Source organism: Chionomys nivalis, chromosome 23 (genome assembly GCF_950005125.1).
Source record: "Chionomys nivalis chromosome 23, mChiNiv1.1, whole genome shotgun sequence".
In the NCBI taxonomy this organism is placed as follows: domain Eukaryota; kingdom Metazoa; phylum Chordata; class Mammalia; order Rodentia; family Cricetidae; genus Chionomys; species Chionomys nivalis.
Window position 1 is genome coordinate 9609935 of NC_080108.1, and position 27849 is coordinate 9637783.

At 40.3% G+C, this 27849-nt stretch overlaps 1 protein-coding gene across 2 annotated transcripts in view; it reads left to right on the top strand.

Moving 5' to 3' along the window:
* The window catches only part of Ctsc (cathepsin C), a 34013-nt gene extending 7063 nt beyond the window's left edge, over positions 1–26950 (top strand). The window contains exons 3-7 of one of the 2 annotated variants that reach the window (XM_057756447.1): positions 12552–12718; positions 16647–16802; positions 19491–19606; positions 24444–24575; positions 25746–26950. In XM_057756447.1, the coding sequence (XP_057612430.1) occupies positions 12552–12718; positions 16647–16802; positions 19491–19606; positions 24444–24575; positions 25746–26248 (1074 nt within the window). In that variant the 3' untranslated portion in view covers positions 26249–26950. Of the gene's footprint in view, positions 1–826; positions 912–2435; positions 5394–12551; positions 12719–16646; positions 16803–19490; positions 19607–24443; positions 24576–25745 lie in introns of those variants that run through there. The other variant, XM_057756448.1, reaches the window with a different exon arrangement.
* Positions 26951–27849: the final 899 nt, after the last annotated feature.

Sequence of the window (27849 nt, forward strand, 5' to 3'; positions counted from 1 at the left end):
ACCTCATCTTGTTTTGAAGATAGCTATTCAAAGGGTAGAAAAAAAATACAGAGGGAAAATAGATTTGTTATGACTAAATATTTTTGTTATATTTATTTATTTTGGGGGGATCGTGAGTTTGGTTGGGATTGGGAGGCGCTTTGTGGGTCGTAGCTTCTGGATAGTCAGTCAGAAGGCAACCTATAGAAAGAATCACAGTTTCTTTCCGTCCACAATGAGGGTCCTGAGGATTAAACTCGGGCCTACAGGTTTCCCAGCAGTCACTGTTGTTACCCTGAGCCATTTATTATGCCTTTACCTTTTATTTTCGTGGTAGTCAAGTTCAACTTTTCAATTATTGAACACTTTATTTTGCCCCCCCCAGTTTTAATTTAATTATAGAACAACAAATAATAATAATAAAAAGATGCCACCACCACTGGCTTCATAAAGCAAGCTGTTACTTAGAGCCAGAGCAACATATGGAGAAGCCCATGTCAGGTTTTGAATTCCGCAGTTCGTATGCTAGCAATTTGCAAAAATTGAAACTATTCATCCCGATCAGAAATGTCGATTGCATTTCCACAAGAAAGGATTTGAGAACTGTGTACTAGTTTTTCACTGTGCCTTCTGGGTTTATTTTTTAGGACAATTGTTTTTGCAATAGATGTTCTTTTTTAAAAATATATATATAAATTCTTTATATTAAAGACAAGGTTTATTTTTTAAGATGAGACTTTCTCGTTTGGTGAAGGGTCAATATCAAAACCATGCACGTCTCATGTGTATTTTCTAATTGATGCGGAATTGTATTGTGACTCAGTTTACCAATGTAAACTCTTCATAGGATGTCACTGATTTTATCAGTCAGTTGTTCATGCAGCTGGGAACTGTGGGAATATATGATTTGCCACATCTGAGGAACAAACTGGGTGAGCACAATTGAAATATCTTTGTCTTCACTGTTGAGCCAGCTTTCTGCTGCCCTGTTGTCTTATGCAAATCAATGCCTATTTATTCTTGCGGGGGAAGGAGAATGCACAGATTGTTGTTTTCCTACGCATCCTTGCTTGAGCTGGCTTTCCTGCCACCTTGACTTTCTCTGCTGCTTTATGTAACTTGCCGATCTCATGTGCTCCGATTGCACCATCGAATCCCAAGTGTCATAGTAGACGTGAACCCAAGGAGGAGAAGACCAAGCTGACAAAGGCTGGATAACATGCAGGTCACATTTGTAAAGTGACTAAGCTGTCCTAGCTTGTTTATTCCTTTCCCCAAAGACTCCCTCAAGGAGGAACCATGAATAGTATATCCCCTCGTGCCAAGACATACATGTAAGCAGCATGACAACTACATTCACATGTATAGGAGACACATGCTATGGTTCTAAGCTGTAAGAGGGAGGTCACAGTTTTGTATGTCTTTTAGAGAGGAGGTGGCGCTTTTAAAATGAATTGGCATACTGGTCCCCATCCCCAAGTTGCCTTTCATCTTTTGTAAAGCAGCTTCTTTCTACTAAAAGACTAGAATGTCGACGAGGAAAAGAAGGATGCTTTTGGCTCACTCACTTCATATCTTCAGAATGAATATTTAAATTGTTACTCACATAGGATTTGATGGGAAGAATGAATGGTGAGCAAATCAAATCAATGAGATGTCTTACCCCTTTTGTGTTTGAAAATAATATTGCTTCTCCTCGTCCTTCCTCCTTTTCTTGCTTACTAAGTCCTAAAAAGCCAGCTGGAAAAAGAGAAGTGAGAATGGGTCTCGAAAGCACCACCATCCTTGTAGCCACATTATCCAGTCTTTGTAATGGGTCCGCAGCAGTCCATATTACCAGAAAGGAACTGCTCCTGGACTGCATCTTCCCATAATTTAGAGAATGTCAGGCATCCTCTAAAACCAGCTCGAAATGAGCACAATGGGCACCTTCTTGGTTCTTCAGGGACCTGGATGAGGAGAGACTGTGTTAAGTTTCCTTTAGTTTGGAATGGCACAGAATTCTAAGATATTGCACGGTGGTACTTGAGGAGGAAGACTGAACAGGAAACCGCCCCAGAGTATATCCACTGCTTTCTCAGTACCGTTTATAAAATTCTACCCTAGTCTTTTTTCCTAAGCATGTACCGTGGTACCTGCAAACACACCCAAGCAGCACTGGGGCTACATTTAGATGTGTAGGAGATGCATGCTATGGGCCTAAGCCGCTAGGATTTAGCGTGTTGCTTCAGCATACTGGCATTTTAGAGACGCAGTCATGTAGATGCATGTGCTTTGCAAGCATGTTGCCTGGATGCTTTTTCAGTATTGAGCTCAATAGCTACCAACACCTAATATAGTAGTGCTGGTATTGCTGTTTTTTTTTTTCTTTTTGCTTGACAAAAGTTACTGTGATAAAGTGTTAAGATAGATGGTGTGATCTTTGTTGGCTTGTAACCCTAGCTTTTGTCTTGTAGTTATTAAATAGATCATCTGTTGGGAGGCTCTTTAAATACCACAGCCAAGAACAGACTTTGGTTTAAGAGGCAAACACCTGGATCTACCTCTAGCAGCTAGCGGAGGCCATGGCAGCTACAGTCCCTTCTGGAATCTGTTTGCATGTAACATGCAAAGGAGTCCTGGTGACCTCCCTCCAAGGCAGCTGCCATCCTGAACGTTTCCTTGGAAAACAGTGGTCACCACTGTGGAATGTGAGCAACCAGAAACTGCACAGAAAGAAGGAAAAACCCCGTGGAAGAGATGAAGTCTCAGGGGGCTTCAGCGTTTAGCATTTTCCTAAGTCTTATTTCTTTCTTTCCTTGGATGAATACTGTTATGCTAAAAAGGTTTCTCCAAACTCGACAGGATTTTGGTTTTGGGTTTGTGGACCTTCTTTTTCTGTTGTGTCACGGTGAACATTTTGCTCCCAGTTAACTCACTTTTCCCGGGTGCCTTCAGTTTCTCTAATTACCTTCAGGAACTCCCAAACCTATAGTAGAAGAAAAGAAGGCTTTGAGATGACCTGAAATGGGCAGAGGCTAGCTATTGAAGGGAAGATGGTTCCCAGGAAGGAGGAAAGATGTTTTCTTAGCTAAATACGAAAGGTGTATCTTCTTGCAGACAGTGGTCCCCTGCAGTGCCCCCAGCCAGAAAGATGATGTGATCAATGTCTTCCTTTTCTATTGTTTTTCTCTTCTCTCTTCTTTTTTCTTCTTCTGTTTCATTTTTTTTTAAATTAGGTGATAGCTTTTTGCTAAGACGTTGACATACTATATATCTGAAAGTCCTATAAAATTGATGGGCCTCATTTCTTTTCACAGATAGCAATGGTTAGCCTCTTAGAAAGTTTAAGCTCATAAGAGTTTCTGACAGTGGGGCTGGAAAGATAGTTCACTGGCTGCTCTTCCAGAGGTCCTGAGTTCAGTTCCCAGCAACCACATGGTGGCTCACAACCATCTATAATGAGATTTGGTATCCTCTTCTGGTGTGCAGGTATACATGTAGGCAGAACACTGTATACGTAATAAATAAATAAATCTTTCAAATAAAAAGAATAGACAAAACTTGAGTAAAGAAAAAAAAAGGAGGAAAAGAAAGAAAACAACCAAAAACTCACCTATCGAACACTGTGTCATGTGCTGTTAATATCCAGCACTTGGGAGGCAGAGGCAGGAGAATCACAAGTTGGAGGCCAGCCTGGTTTACATATCATCCTGGCTTATTTAAAAAAAAAAAAAAAAAAAGAGTTTCTGACTGTAAAATGACATTCCTAATCTTTCAAACTTAAGGACTTCCCTGGGGCTAAAAAGTAAAAGAAAAGCGATCTCACTGAAGTAGATGGTCTTTAGAGCCACAGTTGGGTAGTTTTTCTGGTGAATTCCAGCACAAACATGGTGAAGGTTAGTTTTGTGGGGTGGAGTGTATGTTGCTTTGGCTGTCACTGAAGCCTTAGGAGAGTGTTTTTCCAGTTTAGGTCTCCGTACCCCTGAGCCCTCTCACTTTCTTGCTTTGAACCAGAGTTCTTTCACTAAGCAGGTGACTTTAACTTGTCTTTCCCCTTTGCTGTCCCACGTACTCACTGAGAATCAGGCTTTTGAACTTAAGTGTAAAGCCCAATGAAATCCCTTGTGAAATGGCCTTTCCTTAATAGCACTATTGTTCAGCCTGATTGCTGTCTTGCAGCTCTTTCCTGCTAAGCAGTGGAGTCATTTCCTTCTCCCTTGGATTAGAACTGACTTGGAAGATGGAAAAGGTGTATGGGTACATAGTGCATTTTATCCTCCCCACTCTTCTCCAGTGGCTCAGTTAGCTCAGAAGATTTGTGATCTCTGAGTCATCTTGGCGGTTTTATGCCGTGTCTGATTTACTGGTTTGGTGTTTTTTTTTTTTCTAAATCCTACCTCTAGTTTCCATAGTCTTCAACATCTAGAATGTGGTCGCCACGCCATTAGTGGGAGAGAGGCCATGAACAATTCTCCATGTCCTCTGCAGGTGCCTCTGGTGTATACTTGTAAAGAAATGGTCTGGTGTCTTTATCCACCAGGATGCCCTTCCATTTTTCTCTCTTTATCTTCAGAATCTAATGCAAATAGAACTTTATAGGTCTGGGGAAGTGAACTCCATTTTCCTTCTGCAGACATTTTAAAAGTAATGCTGGCCGACGACGTATCAGCTACTTTTCTATTGCTCCCATAAAACACCATGACTAAAGAGACCTATAAAAGAAATTTGGCTTACCGTTTCAGAGGGCTAGAGTCCATGGTGGTGAAGTGATCACCTCTTGAACCACAAGCTCTAGGCAGAGAGAGCTATCCCAGTATTGTGGAATTTTCTGAAATCTCAAAATCCATCTTTAGTGACACACCTCCTCCAACAAGGCCACAAGTCCTAATCCCTCCCAATCAGTCCCACCAAGTGGGGGACAAAGTATTTACGCCAGTGAGCCTTTGGGGGTGAGGAGGTATCCTCATTCAAACCAGCAGACAACACGTCATTTTTCTTGGGTTCTGAAAACATTGACCAGGGATGCGCTATATCTTTAGTTCTCTGTTCTAGGAAATATTATCAAGTTTCCAGCCTCCAGAACCCTCAAAAAGTTAGATATTTTAAAACTGGTTGTCAAGGTCTATAAATATTGTTGGCTACAGACGCAAATGTACTTGCTACGGAAAATTTTTTATGTTTCTCTGTGTAATTTGGTTTCTAAATGTTAATGGGAGCAAATCAGTGGACACAAAAATTGTAGATATGCGCCAGAGGACTTCCGGTACACTAATGCTTAGCATTGTTTGTCGTAATTGCCTGTTTGTCTTCCCTTCTGCTCTGTAAAAGATGGGATCATTGATCTGTATTACAAGATACTGTATTCCCTGTATGTCAATCAATATGTGTCAAATAACATGAAAATAATGGGCTTAATAAATAATTTTGTAAGAAAGAAGCTTGAAAAAGATACCTCATTGTGATATTGTTTTTAATGGTTCTCAAATGTTCCTACTTCAGCGCCCTTAGAGACTATGGCCAGCACTCAGGCCACTTGTTAAATGACTTAAAAGAAAAGAAATCAAATATGCTTGCGGATGTGTGAGTGTGCATGTGTGTGTGAGTGTGCGTGTATGAGTGTGTGTGAGTGTGCATGTGTGTGTGAGTGTGCGTGTATGAGTGAATGTGCATGTATGAGTGTGTGTGTGAGTGTGCATGTGTGTGAGTGTGCGTGTATGAGTGAGTGTGAGTGTGTGTGTATGAGTGAGTGTGTGTGTATAAGTGTGTATGTGTGGAGTGTGTGTGATCATTTACTTATGCCTTAAACTTTGAGTTGATAAATCCAAAAAGGGTTCTAAGCTTAAAATAGTCAAGTTCTAGCTTTTGGAGCAGAGACTCAATTAGTGGCCCAGGAAAAGAGAGAATTTTACCTCTGTGCTGCTTCCTGTTTTCACTAGTCTGGAAGAGGATAGGTTATGCCCTGCTTCTGCTGAGCATAGGAAGGAACTAGAAATGATTAACGGTTTAAATAAGCTTTCGTGGTTTTTCCTTTCCTGATAGTTGAGACTTTGAACAAGGCACTGAGAATTAGCCCATGGATGCCAACCACTTTGCTGGGTAGTAACTGGTACTTTTAGCTATTTCTGGAAGTTTTTTAAGTGTAAATCAAGTGTCTTCGGCATAGGTAATAATCAAATTTAACATCCTCCATTTTTATATTTGAATCTACATGCCAATATTTTCTACTTAAAATGTATCATTATTTGGTTGCAGCTTCCTGGCAGCTTTGCACTTGATTAGAATTCAACTTTTTAAATGAACTGTTTAGTCTTGTTAATAGGCAGAAAGCCGATGCTTATTCTTGGAACCAAATTAGGGAAGTTGGCTTCTTTCTGAGAAAGCTATGGTAGTCTGGAGGGATTTAGTTAAATGTGAATTTGGTCAATTAGCCTTGTCGCTGTCTTTTTTTCCCCCTTTTGGTTTTTGGTTTTTCTCTGTAGCTTTAGAGCCTGTCCTGGAACTTGCTCTCTAGGTCAGGCTGGCCTAGAACTCACAGAGATCCCTGTTTCCATTGCCCAGCTGCTGGATTAAAGGACTGCTTCACCACCTCCCAGCTGCCTTCCTGCTTCTTAACACTTCCTTCATACTGTAAACACAGCAACAAATGAAGTGGTTTACTTTACACTGAAGTCTCTACCTACAAGGGAGGCCAAGAAAGGCACAGAGCTGAGCTTTCGGTGTTTTTCAGATACCATGGCTCTCCAAATATACGTCTATCATTCAGTTCTCGAAGATCTCTGAGGTACTGCTCTGTGAAGTGGTAAATCAATGTGATGAATGGGACTTTCATGTCCAGATTTTTATTTCTTTTATGATTTGTGTGGACTTCTTTTAAAACTGCATGAGTGGACCACTATAATAATGTTATAATCTATAGTGCATATGACATATTAAATGATTAAATGAGCAGGGTAGATTGTAATAAGTCATTTCAGATGATCTCGTTAATAATGAAAGAAAGTCACTACCATAATCTTGTTTCCAAAAAAACAATGCTAATGTGTTACTGCCTAAATTTGTATTTCAGTAGCCTCTGGAGTGCTGTAACTTAGGTGGGAACCACTACCAGTATTTTAAATACACAGCTCAGTTGACAATTTGAAAGGAAGTTGTCTGAACGCATAGATAAAGTGTTAGACAACGTTGTTGCCGATACATCTACACAGCAACAGCAACAGATGGTGTCCTAGGAACTTTTCTGTTGTCTTTAGAAATGTTTATACATGCTTATATTGTTACTTTTGGGGAGCTTATTTTAAACTATTAAAATGCTTTTGGCTTTAGTGTTATTTTTAATCCTTTCTAGCAATCCAGCAAAGTAGGATGAGTCACGGCTGTCTTGCCCATGTCAGTTGAAAACAGAGAAAGGCTCCCTTATCATCACTCAAAGCTCCATGGCTGAGAGAGTACAGAACTGGAATTTAAAAAGCAAAACTGAGCTGGGCGGTGGTGGTGCACACCTTTAATTCCAGCACTTGGGAGGCAGAGATGGGCAGATCTCTGTGAGTTCGAGGCCAGCCTGGTCTACAAGTGTTAGTTCCAGATCCGGCTCCAAAACTACAGAGAAACCCTGTCTTGAAAAACAAAAACAAACAAACAGAAAAAAAAAAAAAAAGCAAAACTGTTGGTTCTTGGTGTTTCTTGACCAGTGTACTATGTGAAACAATCATTCAAATATTTTCTGTAAAGTGTACCTAGAGAAGCAATGGAAAGATATTTTAGTGACTTAAAAAAGATCTTTACCAAAAAACAGAAAAAAAAAAAAATTCCAACAGGTCAAGATTATTACTAGGGAGGGTGGTAGGGGGTGGGGGGGGCTAAGGAAGGACATTGGAGAATATGTGGTGATTTAATAGGTATTTTGAAGAGGAAGAGGAGCCCCTGGGACAGCAGTTCTTTGAGCTTGAGTGCTCCAAGCTGAAAGACCTTTGAATTGTAGCAGATTTTCTGTTGCAGTAGGAATTGGCAAACACTAGTGGAAACTTAAATTGTCTCATGTATGCACATTGGTCTTCAGAGACCAATGTTTATACAATTGAAAAAATTCTTTGGGAGGGGGGGAACATTAACTACACTTGTTGTGGGATAATGTGGCCAAAATTTTAGCCTCTTAATCCTCACAAACATTGAGTTCCCTGTGGCTGGAAGAGACCCTGAGAATGTTCAAAATAGGGAAATAATAGAATCCCTCTGGGGAGGTCCCTAAGGTTAGCCTCCAGCACTGACCTTTGAGCTAACCCAATCAAGGCCTCCTTTCCCCCTCTGAGCTGCCCTGTACAGGCCTGCCCCATCTGTGCCAGCATGCCCTCCCTTTCGCAGGATGACTTCAGGTTAACAAAAGAATAAGAGAAGATTCCTCTAACTATGAAATGCTATAAAATATAGTTTTAAAGAATAAAACATGATGTAGGTGGGTCTTCTATCTATCTGTTGCTTTCATTGGTTAATTAATAAAGAAACTGCTTGGCCTGATAGGTCAGAACATAGGTGGGTGGAGTAGACAGAACAGAATGTTGGGAAGAAGGGAAGTGAGTCAGACGCCGTAGAGCCAGCTGCCAGGTCAGACATGCTTAATCTTTCCCGGTAAGCCACCACCTCGTGGTGCTACGCAGATTATTATAAATGGGTTAATCAAGATGTGAGAGTTAGCCAATAAGAGGCTACAGGTAATGGGCCAGGCAGTGTCTAAAAGAATATAGTTTCTGTAAGGGTGTTTTTTACATGTTTTGGAATATACCCAAGAGATGCCTTATCATACAACAAAAGTATATGCTCAACTATGTTCATAGCAGCATTGTTTGTAATAGCCAGAACCTGGAAACAACTTAGATGCCCTTCAATGGAAGAATGGATGAGGAAAGTATGGAATATATACATATTTGAGTACTACTCAGCAGTAAAAAACAATGACTTGAATTTTGCATGCAAATGGATGGAAATAGAAAACACTATCCTGAGTGAGGTAAGCCAGACCCAAAAAGAGGAACATGGGATGTACTCACTCATATTTGATTTCTAGCCATAAATAAAGGACATTGAGCCTATAATTCGTGATCCTAGAGAAGCTAAATAAGAAGGTGAACCCAAAGAAAAACATATAGGCATCCTCCTGAATATTAAACTTCATCAGGCAATGAAAGGAGACAGAGACAGAGACCCACACTGGAGCACCAGACTGAAATCTCAAGGTCCAAATCAGGAGCAGAAGGAGAGGGAGCACGAGCAAGGAACTCAGGACCGCGAGGGGTGCACCCACACACTGTGACAATGGGGATGTTCTATCGGGAACTCACCAAGGCCAGCTGGCCTGGGTCTGAAAAAGCATGGGATAAAACTGGACTAGCTGAACATAGTGGACAGTGAGGACTACTGAGAACTCAAGAACAATGGCAATGGGTTTTTGATCCTACTGCACATACTGGCTTTGTGGGAGCCTAGGCAGTTTGGATGCTCACCTTTCTAGACTGGAATGGAGGAGGGTGGTCCTGGCACTTCCCACAGGGCAGGGAACCCTGATTGCTCTTAGGGCTGACGAGGGAGGGGGACTTTATTGGGGGAGGGGGAGGCAGAAATCTTTAATAAATAAATAAATTAATTAAAAAAATAAAATAAAAAATAAAAAAAAATATTCTGAAACCCACTCCAAAAAAAAAAAAAACAATATAGTTTCTGTGTAATTATTTTGGGTAAAGCTAGCTGGTGGCTAGGAGCTGAGTGGCCTGCAGCTCCTTCTACAATTGGCACCCCATCAAAAGCAGTTCTATGAATCCAATGCATCAGAAGTGATTGCAAATGCCAGTTCTACTACATTTAGAGGATTTGAGTTATGATAACCAACTTGTATTTTTTTTAATTACCCTGAAGTATATACATTAAAGTGTCTGCAGTAACAATGCTAATTCTGTGTAGAACCACAGAAGTGAGATTGTATAGGCTGGTAGTTCCAAGGGAGTGTTTGGAACTTCTAGGTGAACCTGAATTTGCAGCACAAACAAGCTTGAAGAGGAGAGTGGGCATTTCTGAAAACACACTGTTTACATCTGGCTCTTGAATGACTTGGCATTACAATTCTGATATTACTTATTAAGTTCTTATCTTTTCTGAAATTTGTAAGTCCATGTTGAAATCAGGCTTACTGGTCTTAATCATTCATTTTTTGCTCATTCATTTATTCATTCATTCAATAATTAATTGCTTCCTACTGCCATGGAGCTAGGTAGTAAATAAACAAAAATTTGATTTTCAAAGTGCTTATGTTTTTTGGGGAAAGAATAAGCATAGAGGTTTCTTGAGGCAGAATACATAAACACGGTCTGTGAGATGGATTTTCATACTAACAACTTCACTTTACCAGTGGACCAGAGGGAAGACACTGCCACAGGATCAGACAGGCCCAAAGTGGTGGAGCTGGATTCTGTCTAGACATTCCAGGCCTCCAAGGTCTAAGCTCTCTCCTTCATCTCTGACCTGCGGTTGTAACTCCCTGCTAAGAGTTGGAAATAGTTGTGGGCCACAGTTTGAAGCTCTTCCTGAGTCAGCTAATCTGAAGTGTTCTCAGAGTGTCCAGGGGATTGAAAAACAAGACAAAAAGCAAGAACAACAAATGAGTGTTAGCTGAAGTTTAATGTTTACAACAGTAGAAAGATGGTGCTCCTTATCTGTGTTAGGATAACACAGGTGGAGGAACCATTGGGAACTTAGACTTCTCTGTAGTATCTGCCTCCTCTTCTCTGTGTCATTGGCCACTCTAGCCCTTGTGAAGGAGTGGTGTATGTAGGAACACTGCTTGGTATAGGGAACAATGTTTGGTTGTAGGAGTGGTTGGTATTAAATTGTAGTTTAACAAACCTTTTAGATCTTTTATTTCTGCCCTTTGAGATACTATTTCTATGTTGGCGTGGACCCCTACGATGCATAAGGAACCTGTACATTGTTTGTAAAATAAGGGGGTTTGTGGTAGAAAAACAGCTGTATACAATGTATTAATAGACAGCTATGCTTTCCAGGAGTCCTGGGAAACTGTCACGCAGTATGAGGCACATTCCCAATTTTCCCAAACCTTAGTTGGCTCAGCTTTTCTAAGAACTTATTAACCATGCAAAATGTTATTAGTTAATAAAATTTTTCTCAAATTTTATACTTGAAACTTTTTAGGTCTTCTTCCTTTTTACTTTTCTATTATACTGCAGTAACCATTTACTGACATACCAGTATAGAGAGAGACAAAGAGAGAAGACAGTATGCTGTAAGGAAAATTTCAAGGCTCTTAAAACATTTCAGGATGCTCTTCTCCAATCAGCATTGACCCCCCCCCCCCGGTCTACCTGACCTTTTAAACAAACAAGAGAAGATTAATGAATACGACAAAAAACTAGTACCAAAAAGAAACAAATTTTTAAAGTCTAGGGAATTTAGGTGTATTGTGTAAGGTCAGCAATATTTAGTCTACTGATAACAGAAGTTTTCTGTAGTTCAGTATGGCTGTAACTCAAGTTGGCTGAGATCTTGATAAGTACATTGTAAGTTGGAAATCAATATGTCAAAAATGTTTTTATGAAACTCAACCTCTCCAGCTGTGTGGCAGAGTCCAGCAGATACAGTTAACTTTTACACTCTGCATAGCCTAAAATATTTGGGCTTTTCCATTTGGGGACATGTTAACTGGATCATGGAGTCCCAGTGTTATACTTTTGGGTGTGATTTTTTTTTCCTGGTGTCCTTCTTTTATAGATAAATATAGCCTAATAGAGTCTCCTTCAAATTTCTACCAATTAGCTCTATGTTCAAGCCTCTCTTCTTTCTGCCTGCCTCCCTCCGAGCTCATTCTGGTCACGCTCTCCTCCTTGATAAGATGTCGTTATGTGAAAGTAATGGGGCTGTAAAGCCAATGGATCTGAATGCGAACCTGGGTCTGTCACCACACAGTGTTCTTTCCGTGGTCATATGGAAACACGCAAAGGGCCATATTACTGAAATAAAGTGGAGACAATATTAAGTACTTCATAATGGGCATATTCTAGTACATCAGGAGATTAACTGCAAAAGAGGATTTTGCTTGGCTACACAGAAGGCATTTGCCATCTGCTCTTAGAGTCTACTGAAGGGAGCTTCTTCTGACAAAAAATCAGAGGAGGAAAACCCTATTCCTGCCAGGTAACAGCCCTGTGGCCTTCAAGAGGAAGGATGACTCCCTGACTGGTCATGGGAAATACAGAACTGTTAATCATTTCTTCATTGATTGATTGTAAGGAAATAAATGCAAATCACCTTGACTATGATAACTGCCTTAAGTATTTAAGCTTTTTCCATAGACATTCTTTCCTTCCTGAAAGCACATTTTGTCTGGTGACCAACAACGCTAATCTTAGAAAAACTGACTTCTCTGATTTCTAGAATAATTACCAGACATCATCAGCAAAAATAAAGTTTTTCTTTTAGTTGGCAGAGGGCTACTACAGTACATCTTTGGGGTAAATGGAAGCCGGGGAAAGAGACCTGAGAGCTGAACACAGGTGTAATTGGTCTTTCATTTTTTTTTCACGTGGTTGCAGTATGAAGTCAAAGGCAGCACCGCTATCAGTTACTGCCATGAGACCATGACTGGATGGGTGCATGATGTGCTGGGTCGGAACTGGGCTTGCTTTACTGGCAAGAAGATGGCAAGTCCTTTGGAGAAGTTTAACGTGAACATGGCAAACCTTGGAAGTCTCCAGGAAAAGTGAGTTGTGGTGAGGGATGCGTCCACGTAGCTTTGTCTTTTGGTACGTGTGGTATGAGTGTGTTCACTTTGAGCAATTGTAATTTTGGCTTATGAACTTAGCTGTGTTACATAAAACTGTACTGGAACTCTACGTGGACTCGTGGGAGAAAGGTAATAAATATTTCAACACGTTTCAAAACCAATGGAACGGGGAGTGGTTAAAACTAAAAAGAACGATCAGAGGAGCAAAATTGTTAATGACTAGTAGAGAAAAATTATTTCACAGGCTGTGGTATAGTAATGTATTTAATATATGTTATGATAATGCTACAATGAGTGACCAGGTAATGCAACAAACTGGAAATACAGCAAACAGCTGAAGTTAAAGTTCTTGGTATTTCTGCAGTGTCATTGCTCGACAATCATGTAGAAGCATGGCAGACTGGGTGGCCTAAAGGAAAGTTTTCTTTGCTGTGCATTTTGAAGGCTACACCTTGGTTTCTTCCTCCCTCGCTGCTGGTGCCTTCTCTCACTGTCTCCTTATTTGGTCTTCTTTGCTGTATCCTAAACTTTTCGTCTCAGGACCTTAACTAAGCTAGACCAGTGCCCACACTAATGACCTAATTTAGCTCTTATCACCTCTTTAAAGAGCTGATTCCAAATCCAATCTCAAGCTAAGATATTGGAGGTAAGGGTTTTATGTATCGCCTTTTACCTCCCTACTTATTATTTGAGATTATAATATATTTGCAGTATTTCTCCCTTCCTTATCCAAAGGATACAGTTCAACTTATAAAATGCAGTTACTGTGTTCATTCATTCAGGTATCTGCCATAAAGAACCACACAAAGAAGAATTTTCAGACATTATCAGTTTTGCAAGAGGGAGGACCAACAAATATTTCCTGTTCCATTTTGTGTAGCTGTAAAAGCCACTAAAAGTATACAGACCCAACAGTCAAGGACAATTGACCTTGGTGAGGAGCACCTGCAGAAGAGAGGGCACGGGAGATGTGGCTGGAGAGATGACTTACTCTTACCTCTCAGTGGCCAGAATGAAAACGCTGCGTTCCTCCTTTTGAGTTCAGTGGATTTTTATAGCATGGTTCTTTTTCTAATATTTTTTTATAAAAAATCTTTCTTAGTTTTTAGTTTCCTTCATTTTTAAAAAAATGTGTATTGGTGTTTTTCCTGCTTATATGTCAGTGTGCCGCAAACTTGCCTTATGTCCCTGGAGGCCAGTAAAAGACATTTGGCCAGAGTTACAAATCATTGTGTGTTGCCATGTGGGTACTGGGGATCAAACCCAAGTCTTCTGGAAGAGCAGCCTGTGCTCCTAACCCCCGAGCCAGCTCTCCAGCTCTTGTGGCATGGTTCTTTAGCATCATAGTTTCCTAAAAGCTGTCCATTTTGTATGCTTTGCTGTGCTATGCACAGGTAGGCCTGACTAGACCTTTCAAATATTGCACCATTTGGTAAAGAATCTCCCTATAATGCCTTCTATTTAAAATAAACATTTGTGATCAAACTAACTTTAGGATCTCTTTCAGCTTTTAGTTATCTGTTACCTAATATTCAATACATTATTTCATCTTATTTTATTTTATTTATATCTGTTCTTTGAGAATTTCATACGTGTATTTAATGTATTTTTCTCATATCTGCTCTCCACTCATCCACTCCACCTTCTCCTAGACTACCCTCCCATGGTCCCTTCAAACTTCATAGCTGTTTCTTTCCTTTGTAGCTCACTGGATCCAGTTTGAACTGCATCCTTCTCTGAGCTGAGCAACTTTTCTGAGGCCACACCCCTAAGGAAACCTGACCCTTCCTCCTCAGCAGCCTCAGCTGGCAGTAGCTCTGAGCTAGGGATGTGGTCACAGGAGTCCCACCCCAAACATACTGGAATTCTGGATAACTTGATTTTCATTTTAATCTCCTTGACACTTTTTTTTTTTTTTTTTTTTTTTTGGTTTTTCGAGACAGGGTTTCTCTGTGGTTTTGGAGCCTATCCTGGAACTAGCTCTTGTAGACCAGGCTGGTCTCGAACTCACAGAGATCCGCCTGCCTCTGCCTCCCAAGTGCTGGGATTAAAGGCGTGCGCCACCACCGCCCGGCTCTCCTTGACTCTTGAGTGCCAAAAGTAGCGTTTAAGAGCTACAGTGGCATCCTGTCATGCCGTAATGCATATATCAGCATACGAAGCTCTCCTGGCTATTATGATCAAGTGAGGGAAGTGGGGAGAAAGCTTCTCAAGACTTTACCAGTCTGGAAAAAGCAGGCTTGATGGAAAATATTTTAAAATATTTCACTGAACATTTTGAAATTTACTCTTGTGTCTAAAAAAATTTAAAACAAAAACAAAAAAACTTGTCACTTCTTTTCATTGTTGGGTTAAGGTCAAAATAAGGCTGGAGCACTTAGTAGCTTTTCTAATAAAGGTTCCTTCGCAGCCTCTGGAAGGAGTTATGATTAAAATGGTTATCAACGTGGATGCGCATTTTTCTTTGCAGTGTTCTCCGTTTCCCTGAATCTGTCAAAACACTTTCTCTACAAATGTGAAAGAAAAGTTTCCAGAGTGCCTGAATTAGGTGTCTCTTGCTCTAGGTGCATCTAACGTTGTCTAACAGAATGTTGGTGACAGTCTTGAATGATGAGTTACAGCTGCTCAACCCCAGAGTGTTTTACAGTGGGAGGATAAGGGTCACTTACATAATTGCTGTCTGTTGACACACAGGTTTGACAAAGGTTGGAATTCAGTGAATAATTAACATCAAAAAAAAAGTCATTGTTTCTACATTATTTTTACATCCATGGCCGAGCATTTTATAAAGCAGACAAGTGATTCTCATGTTAGTGTCTGTCTGGATCACATGTGGAACTTATTTCAGATTCTGATTTCAGGGATCTGAGCTGAATATTATCCACATTTCTTAAAAGGTCTCAGATATTGTGGCTATTAACAGTTTTTAATACTCAGGGCATAAAGCACCTATGTGGAATAATATTTAGGAAGTGTGTATTTATAAAGCATGTGTCCATTACATATACTTTTGTTTCTCTGTTTTAGTTCATGTAGCGTATTATAAGTGTGCACTTTGAAAGGGGTTGGCTTGGCAGGTAGAGTACCTGCCTAGTATGCCTAGAGTCCTGGATTCTGCACTCAGCGCTGCATTCACCAGGTGTGGTGATGCATGCCTATAATCCCATCACTCAGGAAGTAAAGACTGGAGGAGCAGAAGTACCAAGCCGTCTTTGGGTGCATAATGATTTTGAGTTCAGAGCCCGTCTCAATAAACAAACAAACAAACAAATAAATAAATAGGGCATGCAGAAAAGCTAATACTCTCTGCCAACTAAAAAAACAAATAGGACTGCCAGGTGGTGGTGATGCATGCCTTTAATCCCAGCACTCAGGAGGCAGAGGCAGGCTCTGAGAGTTTAAGGCCAACCTGGTCTACAAGAATTAGTTCCAGAACAGGCTCCAAAGCTACCGAGAAACCCTGCCTTGGAAAAAACCAAAATAAATAAATAAATAAAGATTTAAAAATAAATTATATATAGACTTTTACAAAAATTAATTCTATATAAACTTTACCTTTTAAAATTAATACAATGTAAATTCTCTTCACATCACTACATAATCTTCTATATATTCTCTAGCATGAAATACATATAAATGAAGTGTCATTTGTATTAATAAGTTCCTTATTTTAGGACACTGATCTAGGTTGTTTCGAATCTATCACTAGCATATAAGTATTCTACTGAATGATGTCATACATCCTGCTTGGCTAACTTGAAGTTTTGTGGGAGACATAACAACTTTCTGTGTTCCTCACAGACCACACCACTCCCCACCTTGATGCACAGTGTGAGTATCAGTTTTACTGGCAAGTAGTTTTAGCAGAGAAGACTACATCTGAAGCTCTGTCCTTTTCCCACAGATACTCCAATAGGCTCTACAGTTACGACCACAGCTTTGTGAAGGCCATCAACACTGTTCAGAAGTCTTGGACCGCAACCACCTACAAGGAATACGAGAAACTGAGCCTGAGAGATCTGGTCAGGAGAAGTGGTGGCCACAATCAAAGGATCCCTAGGTAACAGTCACCTCCCCTTGTCACTAGTCACTTCAGTACTGAAGGTCACCCTCCCTCCACTCAAGCCCCGCCTGGATGACTCATCTTTGAACTAGTAGTCCAAGTTTTTCCTCTACCTTCCTTCATATTCAAGTATATTTGCCCAAGTTGTGTTTTGGGGTCTTTGCTGTGCTCTTGGTTCACATCCTTTCCCCACTCTCTTTCTTCCTGTATCTTGTCTTGTCTCTTCTTGTTGTCATTTTTAGTCATTCTTTGAAGTGTTGCCAGTTTCACTTTCCTGTCCCCAGCGACAGTTGTTACAGACCACAATCTAATGACTAGACTCATCCTTAGTATCCGAGGTCATCTAAATCGTAACTTGCTTTTGAAAACTATGATAGACATTCTTAGAAACTTTGTTTTTATATTACCTCCATTTTATCCCACCACTATCTCTCAGCTTGCTAATCATAACTGTCAAATTTGCCACTGAAAAAATCTGAAATATAGGTGTTTTAAGGTCCAGGAAAAAATATTAACTCCTTATTTCTCAGTACACCTCCACCCCTTCCCACCTCCTTGGCTTTGGTAGCATTTGCCAGTTTTTGTTTGGATACCTCATCTTCCTGCTTTGGGAAGACATATTGTTTTGTATTTCTCTGAGTAAGAATGTGAGGATTCTGCATTCTCTTTCTAGAACTGTGGCTGCATCCAGATAGGAGTGGATTTGTGGTACCTTAGCATTTGTTACGCATCTGAAGCTATTCCTGTGGTGTCAAGCTTTTCTTCAGAAGAAATCATTATGGTTAAAGACAAGGGAATTAGAGCCAATAGAGAGATTATGGGGTTGATAAGTTATTTAGGATGGTTATTTTCTCTTGATATGAAAATATTCTTCCATTCTCAAGACATTCATAGGTTATTCCTGGATATTTATAGAATCTCTAATTTTTTTATATAATTGAAATAAGCCATCCATTCAAAGATGGAGCTCTTTGAACTAGCTGAGATATACCTCTAACTTTTGTGCCTGTGGACTAATGACCCATATTCAATGAAATTTTTCAACTATGAGACACTATGGGCTTTTTCTTATCCAACTAATAACACCCTTCCCATAGTCTGCCCCCTTTGCAAAAGACTGTGCTATGGTATTTCTCAAAGCTGGTTCTAGAGGCTTCTAGTGCATGAGTTGCTTTGGTCAAAACTGGGACAGAGAATGTGTCATATTATCCCCTTCCTGGATTTATTAAGCAGAGTTCTAATGATCTATGAGAAAACATTGAGACTTGTTTAACAGAAACCTAAGGCAGAGGGAATTCACAATGGAAGCAGGGGGTTGCTCTGTCTGAGACTGTGGCTTCAAGCTACAGTTCTATCGTGTGTTATATGTTTCAGGGGGACTCTTTTTCCTCTTTGACTCTGTCTTCACACCAGCTGTTGTATTATGAAAAGTTATTACCATTAGAGTGCCATAGAAAGTTTAAGATGAAAATAAAAGTCATATGGAGAAGGAACTATTAAAGCAAATATGGAACTCTGCATGATTTCTAGTAGGTTTTTTTGTCTAAGTTGATTCTGCTGTAAATATGTAGTTGTGTAGTAGAGTCTCATATTATTAAGCTGAGGCTAGAAGCAGGGAGCTGCTGCAATCACACACAAATACTATCGCTTCTGAGCAACTCGCTGATACAGAGATTTCACTCCACACAGACACTCATCCTGAAACAGATTCGCTGGATCCCTAAAGCATTGAGGCCCAAGGCATTAAGACCAGATAATGGCGACTAATTCTAAAGTGTTTCTAATTCTCATGTTAGTACCCTAAATTCCTCTTTCTCTTTCTTTTTGTGCCCATATAATGTTGCTTCCCAACTTTTATTTTCTTTAGTATGTGTGTGTTATGACCAAATGCTCTTCCTTATGAGATGGAAGAAAGACCGAAGTTAGCAATTCAATGTATAGTTTGTACCAGAAATCATTTCACAGTGCCAACATCTCATTTAGTACTCTTAGTGACGTGTATGATGATGACAGTAGTTATCATAGTTACCGTTTACATTTTTTAATTATTATTATATTGAATTTTTGTAAATCTCAGCACTCCGGAGGCAGAGGCAGGCGAATCTCTGTGAGTTCGAGGCCAGACTGGTCTACAAGAGCTAGTTCCAGAACAGGCTCCAAAGCTACAGAGAAACCCTGTCTTGAAAAAACAAAACCAAAAAAACAAAAAACAAAAAACAACAACAACAAAAGAATAAACAGTAGTTTGTGACATTACAGTTTTTTGCAGAATGTCACATAGTAAGTGTGAACCGTCATTACCTCTTAAGTCAAACACCAGTTAGTCCAATGTTTTCTCTAAAACATCTAAATGAAATCTTTAACCTGGGTCTCCTTACTTGATCAACGTCTCCCAAAAGTAAGAGAATGTTACTGTTCAAGTATATTAAAAGTAGCTTTCATGGTACAAGGAAAATGAAGAGATCCTGAACATCTGTCATAACTGAACGCTATTTGTGCAGTTGAGCAAATATAACTGACATATTGTGTAATGGTCACGTTGAGCCACTCATGGGACAAGTGATCTTTGTTCTCCATGAAGACAGTAGTACTGTGGCTTAAACCTTGGAATCAGAGGTTAGGAGATGATCTTCCTAGGAAAGACTTTATGTTGGTATTAAATATATCTATATATTTCCATTTTAGGCCCAAACCTGCCCCGATGACTGCTGAAATACAGAAACAGATCTTAAATCTGCCAGAATCTTGGGACTGGAGAGACGTAAATGGTGTTAATTTTGTTAGCCCCGTCCGTAACCAAGGTAAAACTAGCAATAGTTTGAGTTTTCATTAAGTTACCCCAAGCTGTTGGTAATTGAGTGCTCATTGTATATTAGGCTCTAGAGTGGACTTAAGGACACAGGGAAGGGATGGCATGATTTTTCTACTTTAGTAAACAGATGGAGACCATGTGCTGTGGAGACCAAGGAGGGAGAACTGCCAATTGGTAGGTAGCCTACACTATAGAGTGTATTTAAAAAAATCATTTTAAAAAAGTGTCCTTTGAATTCTTACTCACTTCCTTTGTGTTAATGACCAAATTTGCTAAAAATTGCCCAGAGCTCAACATTCTCAGAATGGATTTCATCAGAGTGGTAAGTAGACCTCACTTACCTGGCTGCTAGGAGACTCTTTAGTGGAAAGAAATAATTGATTTTTTTCTCTGATAATTTTTATTACTTTATAAATAGTAGGAATCAAAATTTCCATTTCCTCCCCTCCTACCACTTCCCTCCCACTCCCCCCTCTCCATCCCCCCTTCCCCTCCATTAAACTGGTCTTCTTTCCAATGGAAGTTAAGCTGGTTTGTTGAATCTCTTCTGCTATCTGTCCTCCTGTTTCTCCCGCTATGTGATCTTTAATCTACACAAGCTTAGATTTCTTAAGCTGTATATGGACATTTCAATTTATTTTACATCAAAATATGGCTTCTGATAGAAAGGACTAACTCAGTTTCCTAAGCCATGAGTTGATGTAGCTTGGCAATTATAAAACTTCCTTTAACTGCACTTGATGACAGAGAATCTTACTTTCCTAACTTTAACTCAACAATTGCATAGAGACTCATTACAGATTATATAACCAATCTCTAGCTATAAAGCTTTCTGAAAAGTTTGGTGTTGCTAAATTAAGTTTCAAAGCTAAAATAAATTCCAAAGTGGTGTTACCTTATGACGGAAAGGATATTAGGTCAGATTCCAGCAGTGGTATGTAAATACCTGTTGGGGCCACTAAGGACAGCCCAAGAGAACCTGGACTCTCAAACAATTCCCTGGAATCATGAATGTACTAACCTGTCATTCAGCTGCAGAGGATTTAAAGTTTAACTGATCAGCAGATAGACCAGGTGCTGGCTAGTGTTTTGTCAACATGACACAAACTAGAGTCTTGAGAAGAGGGAACCTTAGAAGCAGCAATGACTCCACCAGCTTGCGGGCAAGCATGTAGGGCATTTTCTTGATGGATGACTGATGTGGGAAGGTCCAGATCACTGTGGGAGGTACCACCCATGAGCTTGGTGGACCTGGGTGCTATGAGAAAAGCTGAACAAGCCATAAAAAGCAAGCCAGTAAGCAGACCTCTTTAATGGCTTCTGCATCAGTCCCTGCTTCAAGTTTCTACTCTGATTTACCTTTATAATAAACCATTAACTGGAAATGTAAGCTGAAATGATCCCTTTCTTCGACAAGTTGCTTTTGGTCATGGTGTTTACCACAGCAGTAGAACCCTAACTTAGAGTTTCTGCGCCTACTTGACAGACCGGAAAAGTAAGGAATGCCCTGTGTTGATGTCATTATTGGCAGTCTGGGACATAGCAACTAGTAAATGATGTGGGCTGTTGATGCCTTGATACTGCATCTCTCATTGCTTATAGTATTTATTCTAAGTTAGGGAGCTTGTGTGTGTGTGTGTGTGCTGTATATGCATGTATGTGTGGTTGCATTCACCTGTGTGTTTGAAGACCAGAAATTGCTGAGGGTTTCTTTCTCATCATGCATCACCTTTGTAACACCATCTCTCACTGACCCTTGTGCTCACCATTTCGGCCAGACTGGCTGCCCAGAAAGCCTTCTACCTGATTCCATCAACCCAGTTCTGCGGTTACCAGACTTGTGCTGCCCCACCCACTGTTCTTGTGGGTCCTGGCAATTTGAACCAGGTTTTTGTGTTTTCATAACAAGCACTTTGCCCATTAAGTCCCTTCTCTATCCCCTCCGAAGCTTTTTAATAATAGCAGAGTATTTAAAGATTAATAGCTTTTGTTCACAAGATTTAGAGTTTAGAAGGATACACAAGCAAAACATTAAAGTACAACATGAGATAATTACATTCATAAAGGAATTGTGGAATCTGGTGGGGAAGGGTACAGTTTACCCCTACATGTGTGGCTAATAGGTGAGGTGAGACAGCCATCAAGGGGAAGGAAATGAGACATTCTGAAGGAAATTCTTTGACATTGATTCCTAGGATATTAGTAAAATCTCTTATGGTCCCCAAACCTCCCCATTTTCTTCCTGTTAATTGAGGTCCTTGAAAATGCTCCACTTTCCTGATTCCAGTGGTCAATAGAGTACACAATTCTAAACTGGCCACAGTTGAGGGAATTCACAACTTTTCTTCAGTACGTGAACAAATTAAGGTTAAAGTAAAAGGAAATATTGGAAAGACAAGTGAAGTTTTACATTTACACTTTCAAACAGCTTTTTACAATGCCTTATTTCTAGCTAGATTAACTTAGAGGTGGAAGTGGGGAGAGGAGGTAGAAAACTCAGTGAAGTGGCTTTACCTTGTCTTCCACCAGGTCTTATTGCATCTGGGAGAATGAGAGTGGCTCTCCAGGGTCATGTTAGGTAATGGGGAGGACTTTCCTGTTATTTAGAATCCACTCCACTCAAGTCCTGGTTATAAATGTTCATTAGAGCAGGAAGACAAGGCCCTTAAATTGTTCACTCTACCTAATTTATCTTTGCACTAAGATGCAAAGAAATGCCAAAGGCAAAGCAAGAGAGGCGAGAACTGTGGCTCTCTTCCATGCTACTGCAGTGTCTTGCCCACTGCTGGAGGATGTGAACTATGGAGACATGGTGTTCTATCTCTGTGTAGAAGGGGGGTCCCACGCAGAACTTTCTGAAAGACAGACTCCTTATTTATTGCATTATATCTGTCTTAAATACTATGTTTCTTTTGGAATCCAGACTGGGTTTTCTGTTTGAGAGGAGGCAATGATTGTCTTAGCCGTTGACATTCTTCCCAGAAAGTCAGGGAAGTAAGGGCTTTTCACATTCCTGTAATTTCAAAACAAAGCACTTTCTGAGCCATGGGGCCGTTCTTGTGACCTGTCCCTCCCATCACAGCGGATGGTCAGATAACGTGGGTTTAATGATTAATACTTACGAGCTTTGTCTCCATGGTTGTTACAGCCTGGGGAATCTGGGTGGCTAATGTCTCCAGCGAGCAGTAGTGACTCTGGTTATTTGTTCACAATCCGTTCTTTGATTTTCCCTTGGTTAAAGGAAGAGTCCCAAGGAAGTATTTCCTAGATGGCTTGGAAGCCGCAGAGTTGAAGTTAATATTCTATGTACTTATTGATTGCGTGACAAGGAGAGACAATCGGAAACAGACTGTTGCAAAAGCCAAACAAGAGAAGGAAATATGTGATTTCCTTTGTCGTTCTGTGAATAAGGTCGATAACAGTCTTTCCCCTTACAATTTGTTTTCGCCCTTCATGAATAAACAAAATAGTAATTGAAAATTACAATCATTAAAAAAGAAATGCAAAGGCCCCTAGCCCAGCACAAAGAGAAAATAAAATGCTAACATCTGCTATTGGTTAGCAGCGGTTCTCAGCCTTCCTAATGCTATACCCTTTTTAATAAATACAGTTCCTCAAACTGTATGGCTGGTGACCCCCAACCATAAAATTATTTTCATTACTACTTCATAGCTGTAATTTTGCTACTGTTATGAGTCGTATTGTAAATAGCTATGTTTTCCAGTGGTCTTAGGTGACCCCTGTGGAAGGGTTGTGCGACCCCCTGCAAGGGGTACCACCCATACACTGAGAACCAGTGGATTAGCTGTCAGCTCAGGTCATTGTCTCAGTTCTAGGTCTTGGTTATTAGTGAAAAGACTGTAGACTAGTAACTTCTAAGTCACCATTACAGGTGTTTGTTTTCATCTTCATAATTTAGATGATCCCTCAGCAGCAAGAGCAGTGTATAAAACTGATAAATAGGAGACTTTTAGAAGGGATAATTTGTGGGAACATCAGACATGACAGGAGTTAAGAAGAAATGAGGCTTTTGGAAGATTAGGGTGGGAGTCCTGTAAGGAGACTCACACATGAGGACCCAAAGTTCTGCTTTCCCTAGAGCTCAGAAATAAATGATTGATAGTTTGCCTTGAATTTGCTTCATTTCTGGGTTGCAAGAATGTGCCTACTTGTTATCTCTTGATTCATTCTTTCCACAAACATGCTCCGAACTCCTTTCCGGTGTCACGTGGCAAGATAAAGAGCCCTTGAGGATTACCCAGCAAGTGCAAGGAACAACAATCTGAGTATTTCAAGCAGGGTTTATGGTGGTGGAGGTTGAACAGAGTCTTGGCTATTCTCTCCCTCCAGTGGGGGTTCATAAATCATTACCTAGAGAAGGAAAGACAGTATTCTTGCTAACATTTAAAAGCATAATAGCTTCATAGTACTTTTCTGTACAGAAGGTAGCTACCAAATTATTAATAATCAGATTTATTGAACATACCTCTATGCAAAATTAGTTAAATTGACTTCACAAATCTGTAGATTCATAGTGGAATGCTGAGCACTTAAATAGTTTTGTGAAGCTAATATAATAAATTGAATGATATATACATCTTGTGTAGAGCTGGTTTTATCTTGGATTTGGTATAGGCATAATCTTCATGTAATCTTTGAAGCGATGGCAAAGATGAGAGAGGCATTGGGACAATAGAAATATAAAGCTATATTGGTTTGTTTAAAGATTATAGCAAGAGGAATTCCAGTTTTCATGTTTCTTTGTGAGATTATAAACAATATAATAAATAATAAATGTATATATATTGTTTTTTCTTCATCTACAGAATCTTGTGGAAGCTGCTACTCATTTGCCTCTATGGGTATGCTAGAATCCAGAATCCGTATATTAACCAACAATACTCAGACCCCAATCCTGAGTCCTCAAGAGGTTGTATCTTGTAGCAAGTATGCCCAAGGTAAAGGCTATATTTCAGAGCTATGTCATGAGCTATTTGGCTGCATGTCAGCAAATATCACTGGCAAAAGTAAAGGGGTGGCCTAGCAGAAAAGTACAGTGTCTATAGTCGGAAAACTCTGGTGTGAATCTAGCCCCATCATTTACCAGTGGACAGTTTATCATGGAATCTACTGCTTCCTATAGTGAGCTGTCAATATGCCAAGGGAGTACCACCTCTTACAATATCACCTACCAGTGCACAAAACTCCACAAAGCAGGCATATGAGCAAATTTTCTTAGGAAATCACACAGTTTTTAAGCATTGCAACTTTCGGTTCCAATGGTGATCTTTTTTTTTTTCACGATCCAGTTCCTAATAAAGCTATAATATCTATTTGTTTCTAAGAGAATTAAACATTCTGTCCTTAGCCTTTCAGAACTGGCTGTAGACAAGAGTCAGATATGATTTAGAAGAAAATCCTTTTTAAAATACTACCATTGTAAAGTTTCCTGATGCCAGTCTAGAGGTGGCTACTGGTCTCCAGTGAAACTGCTGCGGGCTCACTATAGTGAGCTGTTCTTTCTCTCAGCACTACTACATGCCATGTTGTACAGCCTAGACCCCGGAAGGTGGAAGCTATCAAAAGTTTCCTTATGCTCATGAAGTACAATTAGGCAACAGAAACAAAAGTTAAGTAGGTACAAGGATGAGAATAACGATGGAGGTACAAAGCTACTGAGGATGAAGATGGGAGAATTGATTGAGAAGGAATCAGTGGGCGGAGGGATTATATGGCAATGAAGGCACTCACTAAACTGACTGTCTTTATGTGAAGTGACTACTTTATACATTGAGGGTGGCGCTGTCACCATCTACATTTAGGAAAGCAGGGGTACCAAGGTATTCAATGGTTCACAGAATTTTGGATTCGAACCTATTTTGGTTTTCAAGCCTCCGTCACTCAACCTCTGTGCTAGAGTTGCTACATTCCTTACTAAGTGTTAAGTGAATGCCTCATAATATGGTCGGGGGGTTGTTAGATGAGTATCCAAGGAAGGGAGAATGAGCTGATTCTTTAAACCCAGAAAAACTTCCAGGGAACAGAGAAGAAAAAAGCAGGACATAGCAGAAGTTGGGCCCGTCTTCCTCCAGCGGAAATGTAATAACCATGTGTGTTTTCATTCGTAGGTTGTGATGGTGGGTTCCCGTACCTCATTGCAGGAAAGTATGCCCAAGATTTTGGGGTGGTGGAAGAAAACTGCTTCCCTTACACAGCCACAGATGCTCCCTGCCAACCGAAGGAGAACTGTCTCCGCTACTACACTTCACAGTACTACTACGTGGGTGGTTTCTACGGTGGCTGCAATGAAGCCCTGATGAAGCTTGAGCTGGTCCAGCACGGGCCCATGGCGGTTGCCTTTGAAGTCCATGACGATTTCCTGCACTACCACAGTGGCGTCTACCACCACACTGGGCTCAGTGACCCTTTCAACCCCTTCGAGCTGACAAATCACGCTGTTCTGCTCGTGGGCTATGGAAGGGATCCGGACACCGGTATAGCCTACTGGATTGTGAAGAACAGCTGGGGCACCCAATGGGGAGAGAGCGGCTACTTCCGGATCCGCAGGGGAACTGATGAGTGTGCCATTGAGAGTATAGCCATGGCGGCCGTACCCATTCCTAAATTGTAGGGCACAGTGTTCTGTACGGATCCTCGTTACTTATACAGTTATTTCATCACAGGCTTGAGACTCCTACAATAGCAATTTCAAAAGCAGATCACAAGGTTTCCATGAAGAGTGTTGCCTTCAAATTTAAAACCGCCTTTGATTTTTTTCTTTTCATATTCTCTACCAACCACTGAACTACTTTTTAAAGTACTTAGTTAAGTAAGACTTTTGTGAGCAAAGGTTAAGTTGCCGCATAATGAATTTTGCTGGTCATCTGCAAGGCAACCAGATGTTTCGTGTAAAAATCTATGTATAAGTGTAGGGTTGTTTTTAAATTACAAAATCGTATGAAAACACAGCAGAAATTTTAAAGATTTTAAAATAAATGTTCTTTCAGTCAGTGCTGTGGAATTTCTGTGTGTTTCAGGGAATTTCTGTCAGTGAGTCCTTCCCTTAGAAGCATCTCTGCCCCATGGGAGTACCTCTTTAAGGAGGAAAAACACTGAAAATATTTTGTGTAGAGAAGAACCTAGGGATCGGGGAGGAGAGGTCGGCTGAGAAAGTGTTTGCTGTGCAGACAGGAGGACCTGAGCTCAGCCTTCAGGATCCGTGCCAGAAAAATGAGCCAGACATGCTGATACATTTGTAATCACAGCCCAGGAAGCAGGGACAGGTGGATCCCTGGAGTTCGCTGTTCAACCAGCGTAGCTAAATGGACAAGTTCCAGGTCCCTGAATGACCTGTGTCAAAGCCGAGTTAGACAGTGTTCCTGAGAAGTCATAGAAAAGATTGAACTCTCACCTCTGGCTTTGGTACCTGCTTGTGCTTCTGCAAACACATGAACACACACACAAAAAAAATAAAACAAAACAATTTTTTTTTTTGATTTTTCGAGACAGGGTTTCTCTGTAGTTTTGGAGCCTATTCTGGAACTAGCTCTTGTAGACCAGGCTGGCCTCGAACTCACAGAGTTCCGCCAGCTTCTGCCTCCCTAGTGCTGGGATTAAAGGCGTGCGACACCACCACCCAGCTAAAACAAAACCTTTTAAACTTCTGACAAGACCTAGTGAACCCTCAGATCCTTACAGGAAATAAACAGAGAGTTTTGATAATGTCTACACATTTAAACTATTTCTTGTGTGTCTCCTACATTTGGAAATGTTGATGGGCCTTTACTGCTGAATAATAGTCACTTAGGGAGTTAACAATGAGCTGTTTAGATCTGAGTAACTCTTTGGAACCTCTCTGGATGTTTTACAATGACGTGAAACTACTATACTTAGTAAACAGTTGATATCTATGAAAAGTGACGTGACAGGCAAAGTAGGCAATTGGAGCGCTACAACAGTGTCTCAAAACAGAAGCCGTTTGAGGCTCAAAAAGACCTCAGCAGCATAAAGACAGTAATTTAGACAAAGGGCAAGAGGCTTCATACTGAGTCTCGAAGCTAATAGATATAGTCATGACCAAAGCACAGATTTGTTGATTCTGCTTTCCCCAGATCACCTTAGAGTACCACCAGCATCTAATCTCCTGGGATGTTACCCATATAGTCAGCTTCTCTAGGGATTCTGAGTCTTAGGACTTGTGTGTTAAACCTATTCTTTGTTTTGAGATAGGGT